Below are 14,832 nucleotides of genomic sequence, written 5' to 3'. Positions count from 1 at the left end.
GCTTCTCTGCAACCTGCAACAAGTTTAAATTTGGCTTTTTTAAAAGATATATTTTTTACCGTTTTTATGCCTTTAGGACAGGAAGTGAAGTGGGAGAGTGAGTGGGGGATGTGATCAGGAAAAGTCCACGAGCTGGGACTGGAACTCGGGACACCCGAAGCACAACGGCGCTACATGCTGTCACGCTGCCTACAAGGCTATCGACACTGACAAATTTGGCATAATTTTGCCTCTAAAAATGGCCTCTTTATTTCTTTTTTCTATTTTTATGGGCATGATATTTGAGTAGATACTTGTGGATATGTCTTCTCTAAAGGGATCAATAATATTTCAAACATGTTGACATGTAACCTCGTGTAGGTACCTTCCTAAAGGGACTTAAAACAGGCACACGTGAGTTTAGGTAGCAGTGTTTATGCTCTATATTGAAGGTTGCTGTTTTGTTGTGTGGATGAAGTCATGAATAATGAATTGCCTGATGCTGTAACTTTTGTTATTATTAATGTACTCCTTTCTGTAAAGTTAAAGCTCTGGCTGTCACGGTTATTACAGCTATAACTGCAAGCGTTTATTATTGGTATAACAGCAACAGCTTGAGACATAAATTCCTAATATACGCTTAGAATAGCTCCAGCTGTGTTTTTAACCACAAAGCGTAATTCTAGCATCACTAATAACTCGCAGTCATTCATTTGAATTAGTTATAGATTATGTCTCGAAGGCGGATTCACACTCATTTACAAATATATGTTCTCGCTACAGTTCACAATCTGTCATATCTGTTCTTGAGGGAAATGTGTGTTCAATGCGAATGGCACTTGCTTTTGTGAATATTCATTAGGATTCAGAATTGGTATTAGCATTGTTTGGTCTAAGGTAATTATTACATAAAACAATGTTAACATACATGTGAAATATAGAGGATCTACTATCAAAATAAGAGACACTCTAAAAATAAGAGAAAATAAGGCAGATGGGTAGATAGATGTGTCCATCTTTTAAGTCTCTCTCTATAGAAGTATTTTCTGCTTGTTCTAAATTAGTTTTTTCTTCTTTTTTTCTTTTTGCCACCTCTTTTCCTTTGTTTTGTGAAAATCTGGAGTGATTACTGCGCACGTCAGGGTTTTGTTTACTCCCTCAAGTCAAGTCAAGCAGACGTGAGCTCCGGGAGGCCAGTCAAAGGCAGCCGTTCAGTCTGGCATATTGGTTTTGTTTTGCTTTGTGGGTTGTGAGTGTTTGTGTCTCCGTCTTTGTTCACTTACTCTTTCCTCTGCCGTTCAGTCTGTTCCTTATTTAGAGAGCTTGTGAACATGTTGTCCATATTACTCTTGGTGACTGTGTCAGTCTGAGGTGGGTCGCACCATATGGCCATGTGTAAAAAATGACACGACCTCTGGGTTAGACATGATGGACCAATAGGGAGTTTGAAGTGTGTAGTTTTTTATACTACTATATGTGTGTTTGTAAATAAGTGTTGAGGAGTAACTAAGTAGTAGAAATTTAATGAATCAGTTTGTTCAGACGGGGCATTTCAATGAACTGTTTCAAAAGAATCGATTCACTAATTCCTTTAAAGGGATAGTTCCTTCTAAAATTAAATTAAATTATTATTATGTTGTCATCATTTACTCACCCTCATTTCTCACCAAACCCACATGATTTTCTTTTTATTCCGAATTTTTGAAGAACATCCAGGCAACTCTTTTCAGTATTATGAGAGTAAATAAGGACTGGGGCTGTCAAGCTCCACAATGACAAAAAAACACAATAAAAGTATCATAAAAGTCATCCATATGACTCATGCACTATATTCCAAGTCTTCTAAAGCTATATGATACTTTGTGTGAAGAACTATCCCATATCTTCATATGACTTCAGACGACTTGGAATATAGTGCATAAGTCATGTGGACTAGTTTTTATGGTACTTTTATGCCTTTTGTGAAGCTTTTCCATTTTTCTGCTCGTTTCCTCTTCAGGATAATTGCATAGAAACGAGCAACCAGTGAATTATTTATCATTCATAGTGGAAGAAAAAGTCAAATGGGTTTAAAATGGATTTTTTATTTTATTGTAATGTATTTTACAGCATAATGAATGTTTAGAATGTGTAGTTATGAATGTCTGTTTGTCATTATTTTCATTTAATTTATTTGATTAATGACAGTTGATACAAACTGATCTGCTATTTTAAATAAGTAATAGGATTTTTTTAAATCTTTCCATATCTCTATGCCTATGGTATTTTCTTTATTGCAAGAAATGTATACTTTTGTTCAGCAAGGACACATTAAATTAATCAGAAGTAACGTTAGAGACTTTAACATTGTTACAAAATATTTCCATCTCAAATAAATGTTTTTCTTTTGTTGTTTCTATTCATTAACTAAGCACATTCTGTTTTTTAATCTGTCATTTATTTTTGTGTATTTTCTGTGGTTGTCTTGTGATTTTGTGACATTTCAATAAGGATAGTTTTTAAAATAAAGTTACTAAACTTTTAAAGTAGTTTGCCCAACACGTTTGTAACTTTGTCTCTGTTTGTTCTTGTCAGATCTTGCTCGGGGTCTTCTTCATCCTGGTGGCCCTTTTGTTCTTCGTGACCTTGTTTATTTCTAAGTAAGTTCCTTCAACCTGTATGAAATGTCACTCTGATGGCAGACTCTACCCCACTGTTTTTCTTACATTCACACGTTACCAACAAATGACTCACCCCACTGAAAAGGCACAGGAAGAATGACGTCCCCTCAGAGCACAGTGCATTTGAGGGACACTTTGATTCAGTGCTGGAGTTACCATAAATCTGTTGTTATTGTACACACATATTCATCAACACCTGCAGCGCTCTAAATTAGCTCATACTGTACTTACAATAATGTACCATCATTCTATAGCAGACCATGGAGAACTGTAGTTAATGATGTTTTTAAATTCAGTCTCTTATGTGATGATGCTGTTAAATGTGTTTGTCTTGTTGCAGTCTGGATAAAGCTTTACATTCAGCTGGTATCAGCACTGGATTTATCATCTTTGGGACCAACCTAACCAACCCTCTTAATGAGCTACTGCTGGCACTGCAACCGGTGAGCAGCCTTCTCTTTTTCTTTTGTCTCAGAATCATGTTACGTTTGTGTCCTCAACATGAGTGCTAGTGACAACCAGAGCTGTTGGTTTTTACTACGAAACTTATCAGCAGAACAGCACTTGCTTGTGTCTGTTGCAAGAGATGTGAAGGATGTGATCTGCTCATCGTAGGCAATTTCTGGCAACACAAGCAGCATTATTGTGTTATTGGCAAGTGCACACTGTCAATCAAAAGTTTGGCCACACCTACTCATTCCTTATTATTGCTATTTCCTTCATATTTGAATGTTTTTTTTTTATGTTTCTTGATATTAAGTATGATAATTATGTAATGGCCAATAAATATTAAATAAACTGAGGAAGGGCATCATGTGATGCTTTTGAAAGCACTATTGAAGAGTTTCATGTGCCCTTGTTGGCTGCTGTTCTTCTTTAACTTTGTAATATGTAAAATAATAATAATAAGTTTTCCAACAAAAATTTACAAAAAAAAAAAAAAAAAAAAGATTTTAAATGTTGTTTACTTTTCAGAAATCTTTCAAAAGTTTAGAGTTAGTAATATTTTGAATGTATTTGATAGGCTCTTATTATTATAATACTTGAAATATTATTACAATTTTAAAATGATTGTTTTCTATTTTAATATTTTTGAAATGTATTCCTATGATGCAAAGCTGAATTTTCCGCAGCCATTACTCCATGGTTTCAGTGTCACATGATCCTTCTGAAATCATTTTAATGCTCTGGTTTGGTGCTCAAAAAAACATTTATTTTTGATCAATATTTTTGTGGAAACTGTGATGCATTCTTTGACGAATGCAAAGTTCAAAGAACAACATTTATTTGAAATATAAATCTTTTGTAATTTGTTAATTTGTTACAAATGGCTTTACTGTCAAAATTCATTAATTTAACACATCCTTGCTGAAGAAAAGTATTAGTTTCATTCAAAAAAAAAAAAAAAAAAACACTTTTGAATGGTAGTGCATGTCAGCACAATTTATCATTTAGTGCTTTTGGAAGAGATTTCAAATCCTTCAATCTTCTTCAAGTAGCACAGTGATCAGTTTCCATGTGCTTGAATAAAATATGATCACTTCACTCGCTACTTGGAGAGATGGCTTGATTTAAACCAAATTGTTCAGGAATCCAGACCATTGATTTCTGCAATTAGGCCATGTGAAAAGTGAAAAGGGAAAAGTAATTTGCAAAAGGATAAGGCATGCAGGCCGAAGAGTTATTGCTCATGCTTCCAGAAACATTTCTAATTTGTACTTAATGATGTCACTGACCATATTCTGTCTGCGATATGAGGGCAACAGGTAAGGTCAGTGTGTGTTTAGCTCATTGCAAAAACAGCATTTCTGCTCCAGTGGAGTTATGGAGGACAAGCTGCCAACGGAAGAGGCATTGCCGTTTCCACGAGCCAGCAGCTCTTCCAGGAACAGGAGGAGCATTTTTAGCTTGACATTCAAACAGTTCTGCCATGTTCTTCCTGTGGCACCTTTGAAATGAAATGCATTGAAAATAGTCAGGATTGCTGAAAGATCACCTCAGAGTTGTGGAGCGATACATCTCTAGCACAGGAGTGACAGTATTTTAGGCCACCGCTGAGAGTGTGAGTGTATATATATCCTTTGTGCCTCCAGCATTGTGTGCTTTGTGAAACATGCATCACTTACTCTGAAAACCACTCTGGTACACAGAGAAAAAAGCAGTAAGTGTGGACAACACAGTCATGGCCTTCCAGCCAGCTTCATTGTCAGGGTAATGGTTCTTAGCTGACACTCAGGCCTGCAAAGTGTGTGTTGTGTGTGGATGAATAGAGACTGCATTGTGGACCTGGTGAATGGTTGAAATAGATCAAGGCCTTCTGAGGTTTTTGGAGTTGTTGTTCAAAACTGTTTGGATTTCTCGTCTTTCTTCAGGTTTTCCCGCTGGACTATGTTCTCATCACGATCATCACCATGTACTTTGTCTTCACCTCCATGGCTGGGATCCGTAACATGGGGATTTGGTTCTTCTGGATAAGGGTGAGACACTATGGTGTTTTTTTCCCTATTTTCATTCACCTGTTTCATTAAACATTTTTATTTTGGCTGTTGTTTTGTTGTTTTACTGAATTTTAATGATTAAATTTTTGCCATTTAGTTTGTATAGGCAAAATTTAAGTACACTGGGGCTGCAAAAACTTTTTAAAACTTTCTTTCTTACTTTTTTAAATACTATTTTAGAAGTTATATGCTGATTTATGTGTATTATATATAATACATGTTTAACATGAATAAAAAAAAAAAAACTTAGTTTTTCATTACAGAAAAAATATTAGTTATTCCCCTTTTTTCTATCATTTATAATTTCTATATTTATAATTTCATACAATATACCAACAATAAAAATGCAGTATGTTAAACCTTATACAGTACTTATTAAAAGTATGGAAAGCTCATCAAGGCTGTATTTATGTGCTCAAAATACAGTGAAAATAGTAATATTGTGGAATAATTTTACAATATAAAATATCTCTTTTCTATTTTAATATATTTATAAATGTAAGTTATTCCTGTGATTAAATTACATTTTCCTTGATTACATGATCCTTCAGAAATCATTCAAATATGATGATTGTTGCACTGTATATAAAAACCGAAAGAAATATTGATATATACTGTGCAAAACAATAAATATTTAATTTATTAATAACAAAAAAACCATAATATTTTATATATAACAAAAAAAAATAATACTTGGTTTTTCAATACAAATACAAATCCATCATGAACTATTGTCTATTATTAATTTTAATAATTTTCCTTTGTGCCATAACTACACCTTTTACTGGGAAAAATGTTTTCATTTCAGTTTTGACCCTCTGTGTTTTTAAAGTATCCATTATTGCAACTCTGCTGCATCTATCCTTGTTTTTGTTGCTCTGAATGGATCATTATTTGTAAAGTGTATTTCTGCAGTTTAGAGTGCCGTAGACTCGCAATACTCTTTTCTTTTTGTGCAGCTGTATAAGATCAGGCCTCAGAGAACCCGACCGCAGGCCCTCCTCTTCCTCTGCATGATCCTGCTCCTCATCGTCCTCCACACCAGCTACATGATTTACAGTCTGGCCCCGCAATACGTCATGTACGGCAGCCAGAATAAAAATCAAACACCTCCAACGCAAATCACAAAAACTGCACAGCATCAGGATTACAGGATTACAGCTGTCGTATTCAGAGCAAACAGGGCCCACGCCAGTGACATAAGTATGTAATGATCATCCCTTTACAAAGAAAGTGTTTGAAAGCCTTTCAAAACCTTCTATCCTGACTCTCTTCAAAAGCCATTAAAGGCCTTCCTGCATCTGTTATTTATTTCTTTCTGCTTCTTCAAAGGTCTGTACATTCATTAAGAGGTTAAAAACTACCCAAAGTCTTTGACCTGATCATGTTAAGTGTGAAAACTTGCCCGCATGTTCTTTACTGTGAATCTATACATCGTGCCATATGTAGCCTAGCAACTGCTGATCAACTTTTGGCACAAAATCTGCTCAGGTTATTCTTGCCATCCAAGAACCACCCACTTAGACCAAAAGAGACCTTCAGACCTAGATGTGACGCCTTTGAATACACTTTCTTTGTTTTTATGTGCTAAATTATACCACGTTAATAGATTATCGTGAAAAAAAAAAAAAAAACTCATCAGGAAGTTAGATAAACCCAGCCCATCAAGGTTGACATTGCAATTTTAGTCAGCACTTGCCATTTTATGAGCACAATGCATCAGGTGCTCGCTGTACAGACTGTGAACGATCCATGGGAGACAGTGGCTGAAACTGACAAACTCTTCATCAATCAAATCTTATTTCTCTTCACTTCCTGGAAGGCTTGCAGTCATTCTGCATCCAGTGGTGCAAGTTATCCCGTTTGATTACTTCCAAAAGTTATGCTGCTTTTGCGTAAATACAAGCTCAAATGAAGAGTAATTTGCTGTGAGGCTGACAAGCTGTCAGAAGGCTGATGGGGCAAATCGTCTGCTGAGGACAGAGAAGGAAGAACAGCTCGCGGCAAGATCGAACCTGTTCTACTCAGTAAACATCACAGCATGTGTTGAAATCTAACCAGTAACAACTGTCCTTTGCTCCTCTGCAGCGTCAGATGTAAATATTGAAATAAGCATAAACGAAATACGTGTCCTGCAGGGTTGTGTGCCATGCAGAATTGAATTGAGGATGCTTTTTAAATGCCAATTAAATTACTGAATTGGAATTGATGTAGCGAACAGGATCCAGAAGAAGAATTTACTGAAAAACAATTCCAAGAAATTCATGTAACTGTCATTTTCAGTAGCTGAAAGTAGTTTTCATTGAATTTGGGTTTGTAATTAAAAAATATAATTTATTATTAAGTATAAAATATTAAATATTGTTAAGTATTATTTTAGTTAATGTTAAATGTGTTATTTAATTTGATAAAAATATTTATCTATTAAATAAATATATTCTTTAAAAATAATTATTTTATTATTTAATAAATTATATTTAATATTATATTTAATAATTATATTTAATTATTTAATATTATATTTTGTATAATATTTAGTTTTATTTTGGGGAGGAACAGTGAGAAAAGACATCTATGGAAAGTCCATTTTACACTCTCATAAGAGTCCTCGAAAAAATATCAGTCACTGGTGAAAAGTCTGCAGTAATGTAATAATAAATGCATAAAAACATATATATATATATATATATATATATATATATATATAATACATATTACATACAGAATTAACATAATGCATATCAAGTATATTAATTTACTAGATAATAAATCCTGCATAATAACACAAGGTAAGACAAGGACTGTGTAAAAAGAAAGTAAATTGGGTCACTTTTAAATATATGTGATAATAAATGGCTGAAAATTGGACACTTTATTTAGAAAAATGATTTTTTTTTTACTCATAATTACACCCAGATAGTTTATATATTTACTTTTAACAAATGAGGTTTACTCATTTCATCATCCAGCATAAACAGCAATGCATTATCTCTAAGCACATGGAATGTGTAATTGAAACTGTAATTGTATTTCTGAGCACATTCCCATAATGTAATAACTCAAAAAGCTTATGAGTCAGTCTGCCTCTTATAATTAGTATGTGTCAAATGAAATTATGCAGAATGAGTCAGTTATGTACAGTATATATTTTTTATTGCTTTCTTTTGTTATAAGTATTCTTGTCAGAGAGGGTTCTAGAAATATAAGAGTTGTTTATACTCACTCTAGTCTGTGTTGTTTTAGCACTTGTTTACTGAAGGAATTATGTGAATTGGGTTCAATTATGAAGCAAGTCTTAAAATGAATAAACTATGCTCAACTACACCACATGTTTGCATTTAAGGCATGCCACAATACTCTTCTCCATCATTTGATGAAGTACTACTGCCATGAAAAATGTAAACATTTTTATTTTTTTTATTTTTTAAATAAAATGGCATTTACTGTGACTTTTCTCACATTATGCAGATAGCAGAGTTTTGTTAATATGCAGTATAATGAGTCTAATTTAAATGACTAATGACAATGACCATGTTACAGTGGTAATGTCTTAAATGTGCTTACGTAAAAAGCTAAAGCATATTCCTTATGTTTAACTTGCATGCATTTAGAGCCCTGTTCCATAGATCAAATTGAGCTTATTGAGTTTATTTTCATCCCCAGACCCCGCTGCCCACAGCAGACCCATCACAGGGCAATCACACCGCTGCCATCACTAAGATATGTGACGCAGACGCTCCTGAAGGTAAGACCGTCATTCTTTATCACCCACTGAATGAACGACTTCAGTGGATAATGCTTCACCATACCATAGGGAATGGTAGGTGAGGAGTTTTAAAGAGGTTGTATCGTGGAAACTGTTTTTTCTTGCCTGTTTGAAGATTTAATTTTTTTTTTCCTGCAAAGGAGCCTGTAATAACAGAGTTCATTTACATATGGAGGTGTTAAATGTACAGTAGCCAAAACATCGAGATAAATTCTAAGGGGCTAATATACAGTATATATGCTATAATGAGTTTTTTGAGCAAGAAATCTTGACTAACATTATACTGTAAGTAGACTGCAGAAAAAAAAAGGGTAGTGTATTGGCCATTTAAAGAGTCTGTGGCTGTGGAGTGCAACTATGACTGGCCACATTTTTCACACTTGGTTCATATTGTTCCCATTTATTTTCTTCATTGTGATTTAAAAAAAAAAAAAAAAAAAAAAAAAATTTCAGTAAAAGATTTCTAAGCCACAACTAAAACCACTCTGAGATGAATGACCACAGTACAAACTTGGAAAGGACAAAAGATATACTACTGTTCAAAAGTTTGGGGTCAGTAAGGTTCAAAAGTTTTTGGTCTTTTTTGAAGGAAATTAATATGTTTATTCACAAGAACAGATTAACCTTGTCAAAAGTGACAGTAAACACTTGTATATCTTTATATTTCATAATTTCTATTTCAGATAAATGCTGTTCAAAGAATCATGAAAAAATGTATCACAGTTTTCACAAAAAAATATTAAGAAGCACAACTGTTTTCAAGATTGATGGTAATAAGAACAGTTTCTTGTGCACAAAATCAACACATTATAGGGATTTCTGAAGGATCATGTGACAATTAAGACTGAAGTGGACTGCCATCACAAAAATAAATGAATTAAAAAACTCAAAATATAAGTTCAAAATAAACTTTAATATATATTAAAATAAATATACAGCTGTTTTAAAATGCAGCATTTCACAATATTAATGTTTAATGTATTTTTTATCTAATAAATGCGATTTTATTAGCTTAAGAGACTTTAAAAATCATTGAAGAAATCTTACTGACCCCAAACTTCTGAACAGTAGTTATATATGTCTGTATTGTGCATCAACTTATCCCATGAAACATTGTGAATTACACAACTGAATCAAAACTGATAGTACAAGATAAAATTATAAATGTATAAATATAAAATAAATATTTTATTAGTTTATTGCAAAATAGTCATTTGTATGCAAGTGGTTTGAGAGACTCTGTTACATCCTTCTCGGTGCTTCATGGGAGTGAATCTCTAGCCACAATTTACATTTTCATGGTAACAGCAATTGGTGTCTTCAGAATTATGGGTAGTTTAGTTCTTCACTGGGAATTTTGCAATTAAACTCGACTGAAATCACAATTACATGCGCGTACATCACCCATTAACAACCTCAGTGTTCATAGCAGGTCTGTTTCGAAAGGTTTATTTGTTATTGTTCAGCATCAGTTTCTCTATGGAGAAAATAAACAGGGTTTTTACTTCTGGAAACTTACTGTTGTGCTCTGTTCTCACCTACTATATATGCAACAAACGGATATTTGCTTATTTTCTCGATTACAGTGCTGGCCATGCAGATACAAGTTTGACTATATATCATTCGCTCCCCGATCCAAACAGTCCTAAATATTTATTTGTACGTCAGTTATGAAGAGACGAGCAGAGTACTCAGTAAATAGAACGAAACAGATTTAGCAGAAGACAGCATGAGGAAGAAGCAGTAGTATTAATGATGCTAGATGTGAGATGAAATCAAAAACCAGCAGGAGACAGACTCACAATCTGAATAGGAGATCAAAATTGTTTCAGGTGTGACGGACCATTGCTTTTTTGTACTGCTGTATATGAATGTATCCAAGTGTTTGGGTTTGTGTGCTCAGCCAATGAGGAAAGACTGTAAATAGTCTTGATAATACAAAGATGTGAAGTTAGATGTCATGCCTGCAGAACATGACCCTTGCAGCTTTTCTCTGTGTTCATTATGAAAGTGTGAGACTGCAAATAACAGTCTGTCAGAGGGAGATCTACATTAATGTGTTAATTACGATCTATAAGGTTAATTGCCACCATACATTTGCGGTTAATTGCAGATAGATCTGTGTGTTTTGAGTGTGCAGCACACAATGTGGAATCTAGTTCAACATATTATAGACACTGCACTCAGAGATTTTATTCTCACGATGGCAGAAGAGAAAAAAGGCAGCTAAAAATACTGAACAATGTTGGGATTTACTGTAAAAGCACCGATTTAGTGTTTTAACAGCGTGATATCGTGCTCTGAATTGTGATGAGTGATTTTAAGCTCTTTAACATCTAGTTAATTTAATACCAGGTCTGTCTCTTAGTGTGTTTTTGACACATTTTTACGAGATCAACTTCAAAACCTGGGAAATGGAGCTATAAGTTATTCCGCAATGTCACGGTGGATTCGGATCGGATTGGTTATGGTTTGATATACTGCCATCCAGCCTGAGAGTGCAGCCATGATACTGTTTTCCATCCAGAGGAGGGCACTCCGATATTACATTCCAATCCCATTGGAGGATATTGGAATAATAATGAAATCAAAGATATTAATATGCAATTGGATCAGTGAACCAAGAAGAAGTGGTCAATCTTCCTTAATGTCCTTAAGACGTGTCCCCCATCAGCTGTAACCTTTCTTAAAATACCCCTCTCTATGCTGGGCTAAATTCCACCTGCTAATTGCTTCTCACTCACTTCAGGTCCCCAGATTGTGCCAGAATATCAGACTGACAGGCTAAGAAATTCTTCTGCTGTCCATTTTTATTGGCTGCTATTAAAAATTCAGGTCATGTTAGCGCTGACTTCAGCTGCAAAGTGATCGTATTAGCCAGATAGTTTTCATTTTCTGAAAGAAAATGTTCAAAACTCACTCTCACAGTGCTTGCAGCGTACTGTATTTTCTGTTGCTAATTCTATCTAGTTGCTAACTAATTCTTAATGAATTTTTTTCATATTTTATATTTATATGTGGTTGCTGCTAGGGTGTTATAGGTGACTGCTAGGGTTTGTTGCTACGCAGTTGCTGAGGTGTTCTGAATGTTTTTATGTTTCTGTGCTGTTGCTAGGGTGTTATAAGTGGTTGCTAAGGTGAATTGTTTTTGGCATGTTCCTATGCTGTTGCTAGGCTGTTATAAGTGGTTACTAATGTGAATTGTTTTTGTCACGTTTCTATGCTGTTGCTAGGGTTTTCTAGGTAGTTGCTAAGGTGTTTTGAATGTTTTTGGCATGTTTCAGTTCTATTGTTGTTTTAGAATGAATTAATGATGTTGCTAGGGTGTCCTAGGTGCTTGCTTAGGTGGGCTGTGTCCGAAGGCAGCATTCCAAGGTGGGAAAGCAGCAAGGCACGTCCAAATCCAAATTCTGCTTAACTTCCTGTCTCCGGAGGTACTTTCTTCTGATCGAATTTTGAAGACAGCATAGTTGTATCCTTCGATCCTGTGCGTTCCATTCCCAATATCCAAGTGACGGTTGAGCTAAAAAATAAAGATGGCATCTGAAAGTTGCGTTTGGTGGTCAGTTTGTGTGTAAATGTATATTTCTGCACTTTTTATGTTATTTCTAGTGAGAAATTAGTATTATAGTAATTAAATATTTGTTTATTTATCACCAAAACTCGTTCTATTTTGTTGTAGAACACTAAAACGTTATGCTGCCTCAGAAGCCTGTCCGGAATCAGTTTCATGAGGTTCCTTCATGCAAAATAGCTGTTTGCAAAGTCATTGCCTCATATGGCATCAAGTCCGCTGCCTAGGCTTTCGGACGTAGCCGTGAATTGTTTTTGGGATGTTTCTGTGCTGTTGCTAGGGTGTTCTAGGTGGTTTCTAATGTGAAATGTTTTTGGCATGTTTCTACACTGTTGCTACGGTGTTCTAAGCAGTTACTAGGGTGAATGGATTTCATGGGTTTATTCTGTTGCTAGAGTGTTCTAGGCAGTTGCTAAGGTCAGTTGTTTTTTAGCATGTTTCTGTGCTGTTGCTAGGGTGTTCTGGGTGGTTTCTAAGGTGAAATGTTTCTACGCTGTTGCTAGGGTGTTCTAGGTGGTTGCTAAGGTGAATTTTTTGGGGATGTATTTATGCTGTTGCTAGGGTGTTCTAGACTGTTGCTAAAGGAAATGTTTTGGCATGCTAGGCGGCTGCTAAGGTCATTTGTTTTTAGCATGTTTCTTTGCTGTTGCTAGGGTGTTCTAGGAAATGCCACTCATACAGCCAAAGGTGGTTGCTACACAGTTGCTGCAGTGTTCTCAATTTCTATTAGCATGCTACACAACTGCTACAGCTCACTCAACCTTCATTATAATTAAATGCCACTCATACAGCCAAGAGTAAATGCTTGCCAGGTAAAAAGTGAAAGTGAAAGTGAAAGTGACGTGATGTGACATACAGCCAAGTATGGTGACCCATACTCAGAATTCGCGCTCTACATTTAAACCCATCCAAAGTGCACACATACAGCAGTGAACACACACACACTGTGAACACATACCCGGAGCAGTGGGCAGCCATTTATGCTGCAGCGCCCGGGGAGCAGTTGGGGGTTCGGTGCCTTGCTCAAGGGCACCTCAGTCGTGGTATTGCCGGCCCGAGACTCAAACCCACAACCTTAGGGTTAGGAGTTAAACTCTCTAACCACTAGGCCACGACTTCCCAAAAAGAAAAAGACAGATTGCTCTGAACAGTAATAGCACACCTCAACAAGCCGCATGATTTGAAGTATCATTCAAGTTCGTAGCACAAACACCAAGAGTTGTACACGCTGTTCAAATCCCTCACCTTTGCTATGAGCAACAGTAATCGTGATGTTTTCCTTAGCAAATACCTTTAATGATAAGATGACAGAAAAAGCCGAACAAAAAAACAGTAGAAATCAGTTGTGTTGCATTTGTCTGTGCCTGCGTGAAAGCTTCCCCATATGCCTCCTTCAAACAATGCTCTGTATCATAACCCAATTAAGTCTCTCAAAGCCAAAATGAGGCGCTGTCTCGCACAATGGAGGATAAATCTGTGCAACAGAAGTTGCTCTGCGGGTCACCCGAAATTGATCCATCTCCAGTTGACTCGCACTTTAGAACCAGCGTAGTTTTAAGCCGTCTGCTTGCCAACCAGCACAGCCTCCCAATCTGTTTGTGTGGGTTTTGGCCTTTTCCCATCTGCGGTCAGTCAGCAGAGCCCAGTCATTGTGTTTCTGCCACCTACCCGTCATCAGCAAAACGCCTCATTACTGTTTTCAGATAAAACAGCGCAAGACAAGCTGTACACCGTCCATTAGCACGGGACTCTCCATCGCTTCACAGTGGGAGATGTGATTTCCATTTGCTTTTATTACAATTAATGTTCACTATCAGTATGATACAGCTTGTGGCAAAATGGGCAGAAAAAAGCATGGTGCAGTAAAAGATTTTTGACAATCTACATCAGTCATTTGAAAATTTCCCCGATATTAGCTCATTTTATCTTAACAAAGTTTTCTCTACTGTGGTTTGAATCCATTAGGCATGCTGAGCAGAATTAAAAGCTCTCAGCAGTTTGTTTGTGGTATGACTTAATTGACAAAAATGCTTATTATTTATGTTTTTTTTTACATTTCTGAATCATCTGTCTTCATCTTTCTCCAGATGGTGTATCGCAACCAATATTTGACTGTTCCTGTGGTTGCCACTGATATTGAGACTCTCGCCTCATTATCAGGGTTTGATTTCTGTGATTGGAGTCGCTCTAGCTGAGAGGCGGCTGTTTTTCACCCCAAATGATTTCACAGATCATTGCAGTGAAGTCAGATTTGTTGTCTTTGTTCTGGATAATAGGAACAAGCTAACGGTTTATTTTCCAAAAAGAGACCATTTTTGATCTGCTTAATGATGCCGAGAGCTGGCCAGCTTGGTT

General features: G+C 35.8%; 1 protein-coding gene across 1 annotated transcript in view; it reads left to right on the top strand.

The window, feature by feature from the left end:
* Positions 1-14,832, top strand: part of lmbrd1 (LMBR1 domain containing 1) — an 80,755-nt gene that overhangs the window by 49,038 nt on the left and 16,885 nt on the right. The window contains exons 10-14 of the mRNA XM_042737390.1: positions 2,554-2,618; positions 2,980-3,082; positions 5,012-5,116; positions 6,097-6,232; positions 8,787-8,882. Coding sequence (XP_042593324.1) covers positions 2,554-2,618; positions 2,980-3,082; positions 5,012-5,116; positions 6,097-6,232; positions 8,787-8,882 — 505 coding nt within the window. The remainder of the gene's footprint in view (positions 1-2,553; positions 2,619-2,979; positions 3,083-5,011; positions 5,117-6,096; positions 6,233-8,786; positions 8,883-14,832) is intronic.

This window comes from Cyprinus carpio, chromosome B13, assembly GCF_018340385.1.
Source record: "Cyprinus carpio isolate SPL01 chromosome B13, ASM1834038v1, whole genome shotgun sequence".
Taxonomy (NCBI): domain Eukaryota; kingdom Metazoa; phylum Chordata; class Actinopteri; order Cypriniformes; family Cyprinidae; genus Cyprinus; species Cyprinus carpio.
This window is presented reverse-complemented; position numbering and strand designations above follow the sequence as displayed.